The 19,159-nt window shown below is 37.9% G+C and overlaps 1 protein-coding gene and 1 pseudogene across 3 annotated transcripts in view; both read left to right on the forward strand.

The window, feature by feature from the left end:
• The window catches only part of LGR5 (leucine rich repeat containing G protein-coupled receptor 5), a 120,075-nt gene that overhangs the window by 70,397 nt on the left and 30,519 nt on the right, over positions 1-19,159 (forward strand). For both annotated transcript variants that reach the window (XM_079142405.1, XM_079142406.1), the window contains exon 4: positions 6,799-6,870. In XM_079142405.1, the coding sequence (XP_078998531.1) occupies positions 6,799-6,870 (72 nt within the window). The remainder of the gene's footprint in view (positions 1-6,798; positions 6,871-19,159) is intronic.
• LOC306662287 (securin-like) lies at positions 716-1,516 on the forward strand (annotated as a pseudogene). Its single transcript has 2 exons — positions 716-969; positions 1,088-1,516. The product of its transcript is annotated as a securin-like (transcript).

Genomic DNA, 19,159 nt, shown 5'->3' on the forward strand with positions numbered 1-19,159 from the left:
ATGTTTTAATTAAGTATGATTTTTTCCAGCACATTATAAAATTTTCTTGTTATGCCATCATAAATTTCTAATTGTACCATATCTCTATTGACTATTTCTCATAATACACAAAAGGTACATGATTATACGGACATGATCTGTCTTGGTCACTAGTATATCACAGCTTCTATGGCAGTACCTAACTCATAGCAGACAGTCAATAAATTTTTGTGAAATGAATGATTCATACTCATGAAACAAAGAGAACAAGAAAGCTCCAGACCTGTCAATATTCTCTTAATTTTGTATGATGCTGATTCAATGCCATATGCTTATTAATGAAATATCTATTTTATATGATAACAAAAAGTTGTGCTTTCATATTGGATACAGGCATCTACCTGCAAACAGGCTTTGTTTACACAGAGTTCTTATGCACACACTTTCTGCTTCCTCTGGTGCATTTGCCTGAACTCCCCAAAGAACATTGGATTAATCTGATTGAGAAATGAAAACCACAGATACTGTGGTTTGGATATGGTTTGAGTTTGTCCTCCAAACATTCATGTACTGGATGCTCAGTTCTAGCATGGTGGCGTTAAGGTGGGGGATCCTTTAAGAAGTGGGGCCTGGTGGAAGATCTTTGCTTCATTAGGAGTGCCATTCTCAGAAGGGATTAATGTAGTTCATACCAGGATCCTCTCTTGCTTCCTGTCTCACCATGCGATTGCTCTGGCACCCACTCCTGTCACTGTGACGCCATCCTTCCCTAGGCCCTCAGCAGACTGAACAGATGAGGCCACCCAATCTTGAACTTTATAAAGAAAAGACCTAGGTGAAATTCTGGAGTAATCCAGAATGGCTACTCTGATCTTTGTTGATAAGGAAAATGGAGAACCATGTACCTGTGTGGCTCCTAAGGATGGGCTGAAGCTGGGGCCTGAGCCTGTCAAAGCCTTAGATGGGAAATCTCGGGTTTCAACACCATACGTAGGCAAAATTTTTTTTTTTTTTTTTTTTTTTTTTTTTTTTTTGCGGTGCTGGGGATTGAATCCAGGGCCTTGTGCTTGTGAGGCGAGCACTCTACCAACTGAGCTATCTCCCCAACCCTGGCAAAATGTTTGAGGCTCCACCAGCTTTACCTAAAACTGTCGGAAAGGCTTTGTGAACTGCCAACAAAATTACAGAAAAGACAGTTAAAATCAATGGACCCCTCAAACAAAACAACTGACCTTCTCTTTCAAAAAGATGACAGAGAAGACTATTAAAGCAAAAAGCTCTTGTCCTGCCTCAGATGACACCTATCCAGAAATAGAAAACTTCTTTCCCTTCAATCCTTCAGAGTTGGAGAGCTTTGACCGGCCTGAAAAGCACCAGATTGCACACCTCCCCTTGAGTGGAGCACCTCTCATGATTCTTGACAGAGAAAGAGAACTTGAAAAACTTGCAGCTGTGTCCCCCTTCACCTATGAAGATGCCATGGGCACCTAATCTGTCAACTCTTTGTGTGGAATTGCAACCTCAATGTTTGCTATGACATGAATATTTAAATTTCTTAGTGCTTTCTAGTTTGTATGTTAGTTTTAATAAAGCATTTGTTTAACAGGAAAAAAAAAAAAGAAAACCTAAATAAACCTCTGTTCTTTATAAAGTTCTTAGCCTCGGATATTTACATAGCAACGACAACAACAACAACAAAAAAAAAATGGACCAAAATAATAAATTCTTTCACAAGTCAACTATTTAAACATGCCTTTTCCATCAGGAAATAAATAAATAAGTAAAGGAGGAAGAAATAAATATGGTATGAAGATTCTCATTTTATCCACTCCTAATTAATCAAGGTTTCCTGTTCTCTATACAGTCAAGGGGTAGTGTGATACCCACAGTGGCATTAAACAAATTATTGCTGGAAACACAAAAATCAATAAACATGGTTGAACTTGTAATCTAGAGACAGATTGTAGGACCAAAACATTGGTCAAGACATACAAACAGATCACCTCTGATTCTTGGGGCAAGTGTATCTAGAAATGTGTGCAAAGCCCCAGGGAACTCTGTAGTTCATTTAGTCCAGTCCAGACTGCGCTTCCTGGGAGAGAAGGATTTCCGGAGAGTTGACCCAGGAGCTGAATTTTGTAACATGCCTTGGAATTAACCTCCCAAATAAAGTGGCCAACTAAGGGGACAATATACTCAGAAACAGAGGCACAAAGTCAAAACGTGGCATGGGGGCAGGTTGTTCCAATAGGGTTGGCACTCCAGCATTCGGGAGAAGATGAAAGATGGAAAAGCATTTGGAGAAACCTTGGAGAGATAGAAAGAATTCTTTCAGGAATCTCACACGTCATATATGTATGGAGGAGCCCAAGGAAAAGGTGTAAGGAAGGAAATGGCATGTTCAGACTTAACAATTTAGCAGGACTATTATCAATGTCAAGAGGAACAAGATCTTTCCATGAATTGGGTTCACTTTTCTCTTTACTTTGCCCCTTAGAGACTAACATTCAATGAGTGAACTCAAACTGCCAAATATCTTCAAACTATTTTGGCATTAGAGCAATGGTTCTTAAACTGGTGGTTGTACCAGCTACCAAGTTTTAAGGAAATCCGTGAGGGCATCTTTGGTTGATGATTGACTTGTAGTAAATGGTACTGCAATGCACCACATAACCCAGTGTAGAGAGAATTCTCCCTATCCTACTTGAGTTCTGACTACTCCTGCATACCAAATCTAAATCATAGAAAAGTTACATAGAAATCATAGAAAGCCAGAGTTCCCCAATCCCTTGTAGACCCAGAATAGAGCTTTAATAGTTAATTGATATCTACCCAAAGGACAATTAAGTAGAGGGAATACTTAAGAATCAATTGTCACTAACTCACTATGCAACAGGTTGTTTCCTCTCACTCCGCTGTTTTTTAGTCCTATTGCCAAAAAAAAAAAAAAAAAAGGTACAATTAGAGAAGCACAAAGATGCTATATGAAATAGTGGATATTTTAAAGATCCTCAGGAAAGAAATTAAGAAAATATAAAGTCATCATTTGTCTCCAAAGAAAGTTTTTCATCTTCTTTTCCTACCCATATGTGAATGATAAAAATGAAATTACCACCTACACTCATATCAGGACATGCTACTTTCTGCTTCTATTCCACATATTCAATAAGGATTATTTGCAAAAGAAATCAGCTGCCATGTGAGGGCTTTTTGTTTTAATTGCACTCTGTAGTGCTATAAACTCTTTAATTGTTTTCTCTCCCACTGAAATATCTTAAACAAAAACAGAATTTTCTAATTAACTCACTGGAGACTTATAAGGATATAATAGAGATAACTTGCTCTTGTTTTGTCATTTGAAAGTAATTAAACAGAAGTTCTTTATTTAGGGAGAGATCAGGACGTCACTGATTTTTTTAAAGTTTTACTTTTGGTATTTTATTAGTAGCAATAGTTGAAAAAATAATAACTAGGAGGAAACTTGGGCTAACTTTAAAAAGTTATCATTATTATGCTCATTTAAGTTCCATTTTATGAAGGCAAATATATAAAACAACCAAGAAAGTTTGCAACTATTCAATTAAGGAAATATGTCTCGTCCTCTACTCCAGTTTTCTAGATAGTTTAGAAAAACCACATTTTAAATGTTTCACTGTTTTGTTAGCAAAGCACAGAAGAACAATTCAATGCATACTTTGTACCAGTAATATAATACCTACAAAGTATAGACATCAGTTAAATCCATCATATGTAATGTATCATTTAAATTGATCATGAAACTAATGAGTGACTTAGAAAACATTTTTGAAAAACTAAAATTGTATAATGAGTTGAAAGTTCTTTCGAAAGTACAAAATAACTTATAAATCTAAAATTTTAACAGTTAAATTATGAAAAATATGGGTTGCAATCCTCCTAGTTCCCTAACTAAAAAAACATGAGCTCTCCCTAAAACTTTATTCATAATGACCCAATATATTTGAAATTTTTGATTTATGAATTTTTAACTGAACCCATTTCATCATAATGAAATGAGTTTAGTAGGACTACTGGAATATAAGTAACAATTATGTTCCTTAGAAAACAGAATCTCAGGCATAGTAAGAAAAACGTAAATTTTCTCCTGTTTTGTCTTATGAGTACATAAGCAAATATTTTATATAGGAAAGTATTAGAAGTAGTTTTATAAATACTTTCATATTTTAATCCTCAAACACCTTTTCAATCAGAAGATATTATTCACGTTATAAAAACCAAGGTCAGAGGGGTTAAATGGGTTTACTAGCCCAAGACTCAAAACAGGGCTTATTACCAAGCCTAATATAGCCTCAAGTTCAGGTGAAGTATTATATTAGAAAACATTGGAACCAACCTAGGTACTCTTCAACAGATGAATAGATAAAGAAATATATATATATACATATATATATGAATAGATAAAGCATATATATATATAATGGAATATTGCTCAGCTTTAAAGAAGAATGAAATTATGGCATTTGCTGGTAAATGGATGGAGTTAGAGAATATCATGCTAAGTGAAATAAACCAAACCCAAAAAACCAAAGGCTGAATGTTTTCTCTGAATATTCTAATGCTAGTTCACAGTGGTGGCAGGGTGGAATAGGGAAAAATAGAGATACTTTATATTAGGTAGAGGGGAGCGAAGGGAGGGGAAGGGGTAGGAAGGATAGTAGAGTGAAACATTATTACCTCATGAAGATATATGACTGCATGACCGATGTGATCCTACAATATGTATAATCAGAAAAATGAGAAATTATCCTTCATTTATGTATGATATATCAAAATATATAAGTGCATTCCACTGTCATGTGCAACTAATCAGAACAATTTTTTTTTAATTTTATTTAAAGAAAGAAATAGCATAGCACAGGTGTTTCTCAGTGTGGTGTCCTGCTCAGCGGTTCCAGCATTACATGGGGAGCTTGTAAGAATTTCAAATTCTCTGGTCCCTCCCAGACTACCTGACCAGGAATTTGGGGGGTGGGGCCCAGCAATCCTCTTGTTTTAACAAGATTGCAGTGGGTGAACTCTAAGGTTTGAGAGCCACTGTTACAGAGAGCCACTGTTCTATTTTTGTCTGACTTGATAAAATTGTCACATCAGTACAATTCCACTATGTCATTCGTTTTGAGGAAAGGTTTATTAAAGAATATGAAAATTTCCAACCTTTATTGAATGCTTATCATGTAGCAGGTATTGTTCTATGTGCTATCATTCCTTGAATCAACATAATAAGTTGTGTGAGGTGGGTCTCTCCACTGGTCACTGAGGCATGGAGAGATTGGAAGATTTCCCTGAGGTGACATGGCTGATAGTACGCAAGAGGGAGTCAGGCTGGGAACCCAGGCACTTAACCATTCTATGCACCATAGGACCTGAGACTATGCATTCAGCAAGTATTCCTCAAGAGAATGCATTGGGAAATACATCAAGCTTCGGAGTTAGACATACCTGGGGTTGACTCTCAGTCAGTCACTTCATGAAAATAAACTTCAATTGTAGAGGTGAGAGACCAGGCAAATTGTTTCTGAAATCCAAATATAAATTTGTGACCTAATAAGTTAAATATTTCTTTAAAGTTTCTGCTTTCCCAAAATAGTCTTCTGCCTCAGGCTTACATGGACCATGAAATGTTGAAGGAAAAAAAAAAATGTGCTGCAAGACTATTATGTTATAAACATTTATGAAAAAGGTAGCAATATACAAGGAATCTAATGGGTTTTTTTCCATGCCATTTTCCCACTAGCAATGATGTATTTTTATTTCATTGTTGCCAGGTGTTTCCATTGGGTAGTCTCCATGTTCTGACCAAAAAAAAAAAAAAAAAAAAATCTGTTCAACCTCAGAAAGCAAAGGCACAAATACTACACAAAAGGAATTTCGTTTATACCAAAATGTGGCCATGCCCAAAAAGGAAGATGGTCTTTAGTAGTCTCCTACTCTTGTTTGCATTTTGTTTCATCTATGCAACCACCATAGTGATCCTTTAAACACACAAATCAGATCACATCACTTCCCTACCTAAAACCCTCCAACCAGGTCTCTCATCACACTTACATAAATCTTATCATGGCCTGCAGGTCCTCCAGGAGATGGTCTCAGTTTCTTTCTCCCACCCTCACGCCTTCACTCATTCCTCCTCAGTCAGGGTGGATCCTTTTCCGGTCCTTTAAAGTGAAGCAAACTCTGGTCTCAGGACCTTTGCAGTGTGCTTCCCTCTTGCTCAGTAACGCTTTCCAGATGTTCATGTGATGTGCCACCAACTCCACTCTGGTCCCTTCTCATATATTCTCCCCTCAGAAAAACCTTCCCTGAACTACCTTTCAAATAAAAAATCTCACCTCATTACCGTCTATCCTAAATCCATGTTTTGCTTTCTATTCATAGAACTTCCTCTTGTCTTGTTATATATTCATTTGTGTATTTTTACTTATTTATTTTTTATTTATTTTGGCACCGGGGATTGAACCCACGTGCTATTAACCACTGAGCCATGTCCCAAGTCCTTTTTATTTTTTATTTTGAGTTGCCCAGGCTGACCTCAAAATTGTGACCCTCCTACCTCAATCTCTCCTGTTGCTTGCAATTACAGGTGTGCACCACCACACCCAGCTCATTTGTGCATTTTTAATTATCCACACTCCCCATGGGAATTTAAGCTCCCAAAGAATATCGGATTTGTCTGATGTGCTGCTGTTTTTCTGACACCTGAAACAATGCACAGCATGGTTATGGTCAGTTATGTTAATTATTATTAACTTTCTTAAATATTTTTCTTTGTTTTATATACAGTATGCTGCAAAACAATCAGCTAAGACAGGTGCCCACGGAAGCTCTGCAGAATTTGCGAAGCCTTCAATCCCTGTATGTATAGCCGCAATTGCGAAACGTTCCAAAATTGGTTGGGGAAGGAGCAGTGACATGTCCAGTGGACTACTTTACTTTGTTCCCTAGTTGATGGTCAGATCTAAACAAATTGTGAGAGTCCATTAGATGGACGATTCTTCACGTGCTTACTAAACACCTATCGATAATTAGTGTACCTAAAGCTCTTCTCCTGGCACAGCATCCCCATCACTACACACAGACATACAAACATGTTCACAAAGAATCCCACAATATTCACCTACCTTAGTTTCACACATCACACACAAACACACAGACATACAAATGCGCTCCACAGCAGTGTTGGTGTCTCCCACTCTGAATCCACACCTTTCACCTCGGGACTTTCCCTCCCACCCCCCACATGCCAAGTTCAAACCACTAAATAAATAAAATTAATTTATTCACAAGAGGAATATTCTTGCCAGTGAGACATTTTGGAACTTGGGTCGTGATCAATTGTTTCCGTGATTACTTGGCAAGTCTATGCCACAATTATTTTGTCAGTGAATCTTCCTCTCATTAGAATGTGTACTCGTTTACAATATATTGTATGATTTCTGATATACACATGTGTAATGTATGCTCTGATTTTACTTATACGGGAGGTCCTCATTTGTCAAACAAAATACTGCTTTCTGCTCTTGAATGATATGTGAGATAAATGCATAAAAAGAGGCCAATGAATATTGCAGACTGTAGTTTAAAGTCTTTATAAAGAATCCCTTGGTTAACAATTACATATAGTTTACTTAATGCCTTTTACTGAGGTGACACAAGAGAAGGGGACACATAAGATTTGGAGATAATACTTTCATCCTTTGATCTTTTTTTTTTTAATGAAAGAAAATCTGTGCTTGAGATCATTTTAAGCTTTTTAATCCAGTCAAACAAAGTGACTTCCTAGGTTTTCAGCAGCCTATAGATAAACAGGCCCACAAGGGCCCCTTTGTGGCACAGGATGGTACTGTTGCCTTTTCAGGAGCTCCTCAGTGGCAGGACAGTATCGCTTCTCTTTTGTTGCACAGGGTTTTTACCTGAAGGAAAGGAGAAGCAAAACAGCCTCAAGTTGGGTTATCTGTGTAAGGGCTCTGGGATCTAGTGACTAAACTGAAGTGCAGATAATGGCAATGGCCAATAGGAGCTTTAAACAGCTGTGAGGCAGGCAGTAGATCGAAGGATAAGAGTGTGTAACCAAAAGCCCCTATCAGCTGAAAGAAGATCACCAACAAAGTGAACTCTTTGAGAAAGAGAAAACCATGAATCTTTTGTTCACTTGAACTGGGTGGTGCCTCATGATAAAGGTGTTCAGATTTAGTTTCTTACAGTCCAGATATTGACTATTCGCCAGGTGTCTCTTGCTTTGGGTTTCTGGTTCACCAAAAGAACTGCATTCTGAAGCCTTCTAAATAAATATAAATATATCAATATGTGTGCTGTATGAAAAGATCAAGGGCTGAATTTCTAGGATGACACTTTCCACATCCAAACTGAAGCATCTAGACAGACACTTAGTTCCCAGATTCATGCTGGATCACCTCACTGGGTTGTGTCATGTTCTTTGGGGTCCCTTTGCCCAGAGCACAGACAACCAGTGCAAGGCAGGAGGTGTTGGCAAGGTATGGTGATGTGCCATTTTTTCTCTGATATTTTTTGTGATGCTTTGATACAAGAATTAAGATTTGTCAAAAAGCATTCTATAGACAGGTGCATTGGCACACACCTGTAATACCAGCAACTCAAAAGGCTGAGGCAGGAGGATCATGAGTTCAAAGCAATTTAGCAAGGCACTAAGCAACTTAGTGAGACCCTGTTTCTAAATACAATATCAAAAAGGGCTTGGATATGGCTCAGTGGTTAATCAGCCCTGGGTTCCATCCCTGGTACAAAAACAAAACAAAACAACAACAACAACAAAAATTCTACATTCTACACTTTGGATTAACTACCAATCCCACAGACCATATTGTACCAACTGGAGGTGAGCCCCATGCCCTGGCCACACACCAAGCCAGTTTGGAGGTTTGAGGCACAGCAAACCGAAGGCATTCTGTTATCCCGGGTTTAAGGTGTTCAACTATAATTCTCCTGCTTCTTTAAAGCAGTTCCAACATAATAAAATATAAAATCAAAAGTTTTGAATTTAATGGGCATTACAGACATGCATCCTTTGTCCATTCTTCATTCACATCCAGGTCATACTTTAGCCTCTGTGCTATTTCCCTATCAGTCATGGCAGTGATGAGGGTAAGACTTCATCTTCTACATGCTGCCCAAACCCAGAAGCCTCCATTCAGTCGCCCTTCTCTTCTTGGACTAGAGTCCCAAGTAGATCACCACTTTGCCTTTCTATTAACAGGGTTCCTCTTTTTTTCCACTTTCTCGAATTCACTCTTTTTCTCCTACTTTATTTATTTCCTTTTTTTTTAATATTTTGCATTTGCACCTTACAAACACTCCACACTTAACCAGGCCTATGTGCTCATCACCCCTATTCATTGGCTAGCCTTATAACTTCTCCAGTGGGGTTTCTCAAAGTCAGCCTCAAATAATCATCTAGAGAATTCAAAAGTTGAGGCTGCATCCCAGAACAATTAAAATCAAAATTTCTGAGAATAGACCCAAAAATCAGTGGCATTTTTTCTTTTTTCTTTTTTTTTAACATGGGGGTGCTTAACCACTGAGCCATATTCCCAGCCCTATTTTATATTTTATTTGGAGACAGAGTCTTATGAAGCTAATTTGGGCCTTGCCACATTGCTGAGGCTACCTTTGAACTCACAGCCTCCTGCCTCAGCCTCCCAAGCCACTGGGATTACAGGCATGTGCCATTGCAGCTGACTTTTTTTCTTTGGTGCAGTACTGGAATTGAACCCAGGGTCACTCTACCACTGAGCTAAGTCCAAATCCCATCTTATTCTTATTTTGAGACAGGGTCTTGCAAAATTGCTGAGGCTGGCTTTCAAATTTTGATCCTCCTGCCTCAGTCTCCCCAGTAGCTGGATTATAGGTGTGTACCAGTATCAGTGTTTTCTAACTGATTTAACTATGTACTTATAAGTTTCTTAAAGTGAAGATTAGGAAATCAGGTGTCCTGAAGCATTTTCTCCAATCATCTGCAAACTATTCCTCTGATTTCTTTTCAAACCTGAAATAATAACAAAATTCATACTTTGCATTCCAATATGAGCTAATAATATACTTAGAATATAAAAATCAGGCATTGCCTTATTTTGTGTTTAATTGAAAACAGCTCACATTTGCCTGTTAGTTCAACTGACAACTCAGGACAAATAAAGAAGACACATGGTCTATTCCCCTGCTGTTTAAATGTGGTTCATGGATTCGCTCAATTTGAACTTAGCAAGAATCTTCATTTGACAAAATCTTAGATGATTTTTATGCAAAATTCATTTGAGAAATTAAAATTTCTAGTGTTCTATTACACTAACCAATGGTCTATAAACTAAAAGCAATTGAGAATTACTGAAATAGATCATTTGCATTCTTTGCTCCACCCATATAGACTTGGCTTCATTGAATGAAGTTTAAGAAACCTTATATATTATAATTGGTAACTGTAAGTATACTCAAGTTTCAAGGATGTAATTTTCCATTTATTCCACATAAACAAAAAATTTTTGTTCATAATGAAAACACATAGGTACATTGGCATTTAACTCTCTCCTGATGCTTACAAATTGCTCTACCAAAGAATAAGGACACAGTCCCATATGCCAGAGCCTAGCAGCCCAGATCCTGCCCCTGTACAATGTGTACATTTGGCTTCTGACATGGCAATGACTGCCCAGACACCAACTGGATTTTTTGTAATGTAATCAACTATAACCTAATTTCCTTTCTGTTTTTTGGAAGGGAATAGGAAATGTAATCAGAATTCACAGCAAGTTTTGTTTCACCAAGAAACTTTTGGCATTGTAGACATTTGCGGACTAGGGTCAGATTACAGTGATTTGATGGGGACTCAAAACTTAACCCTCCAGTACTCTGTTACCTTTATTTTAATAGTTAAGAAATTGATCTGTGAAAACTCATTGCCTCATTTGTGATGGTCATCAATGAATTTCAAGCATCTCATTGTCATTTGTGAAGTCCAAAATAACCAAAGAGAATTACATGTGCATGTTTGTCCAATTAACCAAAGTATTATTTAATACCTTGGTTTTCATTCCAAGTCTGCACTAGCAAAGCTAATTGCAGAATATGCACAATCACAGAGATAATGGGCTGGTAAATAGAAAGTGAAGGAGAATTAAACATTTCTTTATTAGTGTCTCTATTTTCCAATTAGCTAACAATCACCTTCAGAATACAAGATTATATTTTAAACCCAAGAAGAATGTGTAATTCCTGCCTGAAGCATGACCTACACGTCCTTTTTTTTAGCCAGGGACTGAACCGAGGGACTAAACTACTGAGTCACTTCCCCAGTCCTTATTTTTTTTATTTTGAGATAGGTTCTTTCTAAAAAGCTTAGAGTCTCAATAAGTTGCTGAGGCTGGCTTTGAACTCACAATTCTCCTGCCTGAGCCTCCCAAGCATCTTATATATCATCTTCAAGGCTACAGAGTCTACCCTTGGGCCCTGTGAAATGTCAGTAACTTCATTCAGACTCTTCATAGAAGTTTTTGCTAATAATCAAAAAAAGAGAGTGAGCTAAAGGAAAAGGTAAGGAGGAAGTTGTGGGGCTCACGGGTACTGAGCAGAAAGTAAGGTAAGCCTAGAATGGCAGTAGTTTTAGTTTTCTTCTATCACTATCAGGACCATAGTGGGTTTCAAGCCCAGGGTGTAGCATGGGGTAGAAATAAGCATAAGCAAACAAAAGGAAGGAAAGGCGAGATAACCGAGAGGACAAGATTAAAAAAATCAAAGGATCTAAAAAATTTAAATTTAAATTAAAACAGTAGTTTTGGTATTCTGGAGACTACAATAGTCTCCGGAGAGAGAGGTCACAAACCTACACAACCAAAATATACTGTGGTATTAGTTTCTTTTGTCTTTGCACACACACACACACACACAAAGCCATTATATTAGGTATAGCATGTTGAGAGGGAGACATACTCAGAAGTTCTGGAGTTCAAGAAGTTTGCTTGCTGCACTAGAATTTCATTTCACAGAAGCATATGCAAATCAGCACCCAGTGAATTCCCTGCCCCCTCAATTTAAACATGAAGGACAAATTATTTTCAGAAGCAAAGACCTTTCTATACAACGTTTACAAGAAGAGAGGCTAAAATTGGAGCATGTTCCTCAAATATTATATGGAGAAAAAATTGATTAGTTTATGCAAGAGGCCATGCCAGCAAGATTCTTTTTTTTTTTTTTTTTTTTTTTTTTTTGCAGTGCTGAGGATTGAACCCAGGGCCCTATGCTTGCAAGGCAAGGCAAGCACTCTACCAACTGAGCTGTATCCCCAGCCCCCCAGCAAGGTTCTTCTATGAGATTATCTGCCGGTGCCATGATAAGTTGACTTCAGAGTTGTCCTGCCTGACAGATAAATAAAGAGAACATGGGAGCTGTGAAATAAGAAGTAAAATAAAAAAATTTTTAGCCCCCTGATGAAAAATGAAGGTTAACTTTGGAAAGCAGATTGGACTCCTTGGGCACTTAAGGGACGAGAACTGGGGAAGACATATTGTGAGGGGCAGTGTTTGGGGATAGATGGGGTCTGCGATGAATTGGGAGAAGACACCAGGCCAGCAGTAGAGAATGGGAATATTGTAGAGACAGAACCAGAATGCAGAACTGATTAAACACCCAGTCTCGAAAGCAGCCAGCATTTGTAAACACTTTTACATCACCATCCTGCTTCATCCTCTGCAGGCTTACAAGGTCAGTGCTGACACTGTCCCTTTCCTGGTGATGGGAAAGCAAAAGAGCCCAAGAGGTTGGCTGACTTTGCCAAGGTCTGGTGGCTTGTAATGGAGTCTGGCTACAGGGAAGCTTGAGAGAGAACTCCAGTCTGTCAGATCCCAAAATCTGCCCAATTCGCTATCACATTTTCTTGCCTCTCTCAGAGAATCACCTGCAAGAAAGAATGGGCACTGACTACAGGCAGGGAAGGCTTGACAGGAACACAAATATAGATGCATGTTGTGAAGGTTCACAAAAAGAAAGTCGTAATGCTGCAGGACAGAAATAAATAAACTGAAGATGGAAAGGGAACAGTATTAAAATGTGGACCAATCTTTAGAGTGTTTCTCTCTGCATTTGGTTGTCTGATCCCTATTAGGTAGAAATCATCTCTACTTTCCTAATGAGGAATCTGTAGGTGAGAAAGGAAAGGGTGTCTTGCCACCATTAGAAAGTAAGAGTTGATTCAACAAAGACAAAAGAAAAGATATTCCAGACAGAAGGAATTAATATGTAACACCTCATGGGGGTGGGGGACCAGGAAGGAGATCCTTGGCTGAATCAACAGGTTTGAGGTGAAGAAAAATGCCAGAAGAACCTAGGAAGGCAGGTGGGGACAGGGCCCTGAGGAAGCCATTAGGAGGAACATGATGTCGAGGATTTCAGTCTTAATTATAGGGTAGAAATCCACTGGAGGGTGTTCAGCAGGGTCTGTCCCACTGAAGCAACTAGTCGAGAAAAGAGAGCATTGCGTGGAGGCAGTGGAGATGGAGAAAGGGAGATGGATTTGAAAAATCTACTTTTGGAAAATTAGAATGTGAAATTATCAGTGTTTGGTAATGAACTTGTTCTGAAGAATAAAGGAGAAAGATGTGTCAAGAATGATTTCTAATTTTTTGGTTTACCCAACTATGTGCTTAATGTAGCCAATTGCTGGGATAAGAAACACTGATAGAGGACTGTTTGGGTATAGGGAGGTAGAAGAGGAAGATAATCAGTTTGGACTTCAGAACTTGTGTTTGAGGAAGAACAACTAAATAGAAATGGCACAAAATTTTAAATCCGGATCTGCACCTTTAAAAAACAGAAAAGTTGAAACTTAGGTTAGGTTCCCTAACCATGCATTTCTCTTCATATAACATTTCATCATAATGATTTATTTGACTGACTCCCATAGGGACAGGGACCATGACTGTTGGGTTTTCTGCTAGCTCTCCAGCACCAGGTAGAGTTCCCAGGACAAAGACAGCCCTCAAGAAGTATTTGAACTGAAGACCCAAACTCTAAGTGGTATTCTAGGTAGTCCTGAAGATCAGTTAATCTTCCCCAGCTTAACTGCAAACTGCATTCACTCCTCTCCCTGGCTCCAGACTCTAATTGTGTGCCCCGGCTTTTCCCACATGCTTTTCTGGGACTGAGAGTTGAACCCAGTGGCTCCTGAAGGGATTTTAGAGTTGATGTTTCTACCAGAATTAGTTTTCCTATTATTTCAGCTGAGGACTCCCTGTTTCAAGAGAAGGGATATGGGAAGAATTTTATGATATTTTTTCTCAGAAGGTTGATGGGATTTGGATAAGCAGGGAGATACTCATGAGCACAAAGCCCAGAATTACTGTGGGAAAGAACTAGAAATGAGAGTTGACTGGAACCAAGAAATAAGAGAAAAGTCTGGCAGGTGTAGGTGCTAGAGAGACTTCAATAACAGAATGGGAAGTTTGGGTTTGAAAGAATGGAAGTGTAGATTCCTAGCAGGGGTAATGACATGGAGTGCAATTTAACAGAGATTAATCTGGCAGCAGCCTACAGGATTAATGGAAGAGATAAGAGATCAAAGCCAAAAAGACTAGCTCAAAGGCTGTTGCAGTAATGCAGGTGTGAAGAGATAAGAGACTTAACTAGACAGTCCAAATGGAGAGTCTCAGAGACAAAGATGAATGGAGAGGGCTTGGCAAATGATTGGCTGGAAGGCAATGGAAGAGTCAAAAACAACCCCTCAATTTCAAGCCCTAGTAGTATTGGGAGACTAATGGTGCCCTGGACAAAAAAGAGGATCTTTGTTTTCTATGGAGAAAAACAAAACTGAAGAAGTCTCTGCTCACACAATTTTGGCTATAGGTCATCTCCTCATTAAAAAAAAATTCATAACAGTGGTGACCTCTACGAAACTGAGCAACTTAATATGACTTGACTTAAAAATATGTTCTTCTTTGGAGCTGGAGATGTTGTTCAGTGGTGGAGCACTTGTCCAGTATGTGTGACGCCCTGGGATCAATCCCCAGCACCACAAAAATATAAAATTTAAAAATAAATATATATACATAGGTAGAGAGGTAAATAGATAGATAGAGTGAGTGTGTTTTGCATTCCTTGACAATGTCAGAGAGAGAGAGGTTTGATTCCCTTAGACACTTTCATGCAGCTCCTAGTCAAGATAACTGGCTAGTCTCTGAATTACTACACTTCAATTAACCTGTAGACTTTCTTTCCCCAAGCTGGAGAGAAGGAAAAAGAATTGTTACCTTTTCAGAGATAAGTCTAAGGCAGTCCTTCGTGGAGGACACATTAGGTTTATCAGTAAATCAGATGGAGAGAAAAAAGACTGAGGTGGAAATTTCCCCTCTAAGCAATCATAGTCTTTACATGAATCCATAAGCTAATTTATCTTCCTAAAATACAGGAAGTTTCCAACACATGGGAAATTCATTAAAGGGTGAAAGTCCACGTTGGGGTCACTCTATAAATATTTTAAAATGATAACCACCACAATAAAAATGACTCTGATATTATTGGGAAGAATTCATTTAAATCAATTTAATTCAAACTGTAAAGGGTTCATACAGATGAACTTCTAGCCTGATGATCTTATGATAGAGTCAGGTCTAATAAGTCACTGATTCCAGTGCAATGTGATTTCAAAACAGTGAAACTTAATCATAGCATAATTTATGTACTTTGTTAAATTGTATTGTATATAGATTTGGAACTACATGTTTTTCATTTTATTTAAAAAGTAAAATAATAATTGAGAATGCTTTCATTTTTCAAAACTTAAAAGTGAACTAAATCCCTGTGGTCCCCCAGCTATTCATGACTTTTTTCAAAGATGATAAAATGGTCTCACAAAATGTGAAATGTATATACTATATGAAAGAGCTTTAAAACTCACAAAGGGCCAATTCCAGGGGCTCTGAAGACTGAGACAGGAGTATCTCAAGTTCAAAGCCAGCCTCAACAATTTAGAGAGCAGCTTAGTGAGACTCTGTCTTAAAATAAAACTAAAAACAAGGGATGTAGCTCAGTGATAAATTGCCCATGGGTTCAATCCCCAGTGCCCAAAAACAAAACAGAACAAGACAAAAAACTTACAAAGGAACTAAATATAAAAGTGCAAGTTCAGCCATGAAAATGCCATGCTTCCTAATTCTGTTTGCTACATAAGAATCCCCATAAGCTGCAGCATGCAGCTTATATAATATAATATAATGCAGCTGCAACATTCTTCATGCTTTTGGCTTTTTTTTCTTTCCTCCCAGTCATCCATGTTAATAATTGACATTATTACAGTCATCTCAGCACAGAATTAGCCAAGATCAATGGCTTATCTTTTGTCTAACGCTTTCTTCCTTGTAGTTAATGGCTCGTCAAAGACATTCTCAAACAAAGATATAAGTTTATGTGATACATAGGCAAGGTGTCATATACAAGATAAATAAAGGACCATTTTCTGGAACAATAGCAAGAGTGATCTCATAGTCTTTAATCCCTACAAAAAAATGCCATTTATAAATCAAAAGTTTCCTTCAGAAGTATGCAGCAGATAAGCATACTCTTTCTTTTAAAAGAGGAAATTTCACAGTTAACCCCTTATGTATAAACATTAAGGTCAAAGACTTTAAGCAGAAAGAAAATGAACTTTTTTTTTGCCATTGCCTACTCATAAAAGATTAAATTATTGCCATCATCTATTTAGCTCTTTGCTACATAGAATACAATGATACTACAGAATTGCATGCACACAACTGAAATTCACTATTTTATTTTTATTGCACATAATACTGAGTAGCATTCATCCTTGTTCTTGCATGGTCACTATCTGCCCAGTTGCCCAGGCCAGAACAAAATTCACCAGAGTTTCCTTGCCTCCCTCTCTGGCCACACTTGGTGAGCCACCAAGTTCTGTCAAGTCAACTTATTCAACATCCCTCAAATTAGGCCCTTCCTCTCCACTCCCACACTTCTTCCAGGCATTCATCTTTCTCACCTTGATCACTACAATTGCCTTGGTCATTTGCTTCCCCACTAGTCCCTCATGACCACTGGAGTCAGGAGTCAGGAGTCAGTATGACGTCCCCACTCCAGAGAAACATCTTATGCAGACCCTGAAGATTTCTTGAAAAGGGTGGGACATTTCTCACAGACTGGTAGCCCAGAAACCTTCTGGGACCTATGTTATACAGACTCCAAGCACTTAACCTTGGGGTTCTTGAAGCCTGTCGAGGTGAACTAGATGGTCTGGACGAGGTCCCAATGGTAAGGAAAAGCAACACAATCCCATGAGAGACAATTCCCTTGGCCAAGCAACCTGAGCAGCAAAATTCCTTTAGCAGAGAACTGAGTTATTTCAGTGTAAGCCCAAAAGTCATAACAAAGCCATTTCTCACTAGTAGTGGCCTTCTAAGTAACTTTACAGAAACTCATAAAAAAAAGTCTGGTTTTGCACCAGATGATATCATATTTCTCCTTCACCATTTTAGTTTTTTGGGCCTCCATTGTCCCTTTGCTGGCCTACACAGAATATGAGCGCATCTTTTTCTCTGTGATGGAGTCTTACTATAACAGTCATCAAAACATGCACTATAGCTACCAAACATACATGTTGAGCAATATTTGGTGAGTAGCAAAGCAACAGTTCTGCTAGTCCATATGACAAAATGAAAAGAAAATGACAATCTATTACAGAGAATGTGAAATTGCCAAGAGTTAAACTATAGGAAGAATAAAAAAAAAAAACTTTTAGAGTGGAAAAAAGGGATACCAGGCCTCACATCTGAAGATTTTCCTTAAATTATGAAGTCTATCATTTGTAGAATGCTTTGTTTTCAAAACATGTCCACATACATTTTCTCATTTCTCACAGTAATTCTGTGACACAATGTGATTCTGCTTTATAGATATGAAAACTGACCCAGTAAGATTGATCAATATATCCCCAAATCTCTTAAGAATGAGTGACAGAGTCTTGACTTAGATGTGTCTTAGTTCTCTAATTCCTTTATTCTTAATTCCTTCATTCTTTTAATTCTAGTTTACCATATGCTCGTTACATAGGTGGTTGCATGATTTCACTATAGTTACTTAGTGGTATAAAAGGGGTGATCACTTTTCAGATATTATTTCAAGATAATAATTAAGAGGTTCTATTTGTCTGAATGGAAGGCGAAGCCACTCCCGCTGTTTTTTCAGTGTTTTGCTTTGCTCTGACTAACTGTGTATTGGTTTTGTGCTGCCTGTCACATTTTGATGGATGCAGAAATGTCAAGTTCATTGCCAGGAACTTTCTCTGAGAACATACCATCTCTCACGTGTTACCACTTCTCCTTTGACCTAAAAATGAAGATGTTATAGTCAGTAACGTATCAGAACCACAATTTTTTGCCCTGTTGTGTAATGGGAATGTGTGTGTGTGTGTGTGTTAGATACACATGTACACACGTGGCAATAATACTAAAAGCTGAAAAGAAAGGGAGACTTTCATTATACCTAATTTCAGACACCTCCTAATCATTTCTGTTATGAGAAAGGAAACCGCCTGCTTTTCTCAGATCTGAAATTCACTGACAATCTAGCACTGAGCAAAAATTGACTTTACCTTTTTTTTTTTTTAATGGCTCAATCATTGAAAGACAAAAAACACAAATTGTTACCCAGCTCCAGATAATAACAACTTAAAATCATTAAGTTGTGCAAGTCCTTTATATAAGTACTATTGTATTATTTCCTTTAATCATTAAAAAAAACCCTATAAGAAAGAGAGAAGTTATCTGCATTTTATAGATGTTAAAGCTGAGGTCTGTCGACCTGTCCATGGTCCCAGCTACTATAGTGACTTGAACCTGGGGCTTCCATGCCCAAATCTCTGCACTATTCATAGATACTAAGCTGCCTACACACACACACACACACACACACATACACACCTTTGTGACTTGCAATAAGTAGAAATAACAATGAAGCACTGAAAAAATGGAACTATGAAGGTCACTTTGTTGCTCCCGATAGTAAGTATATAATTGAGCCATATTTATATATGTGTGTTTTCTTGTACTAAATAGCAATGTTTATCTTATACTTCACTGCTTAAATATTGCATTTTCCAAGCATATGATTACAG

This window comes from Sciurus vulgaris (assembly GCF_902686455.1).
Source record: "Sciurus vulgaris genome assembly, chromosome: 5".
Taxonomy (NCBI): domain Eukaryota; kingdom Metazoa; phylum Chordata; class Mammalia; order Rodentia; family Sciuridae; genus Sciurus; species Sciurus vulgaris.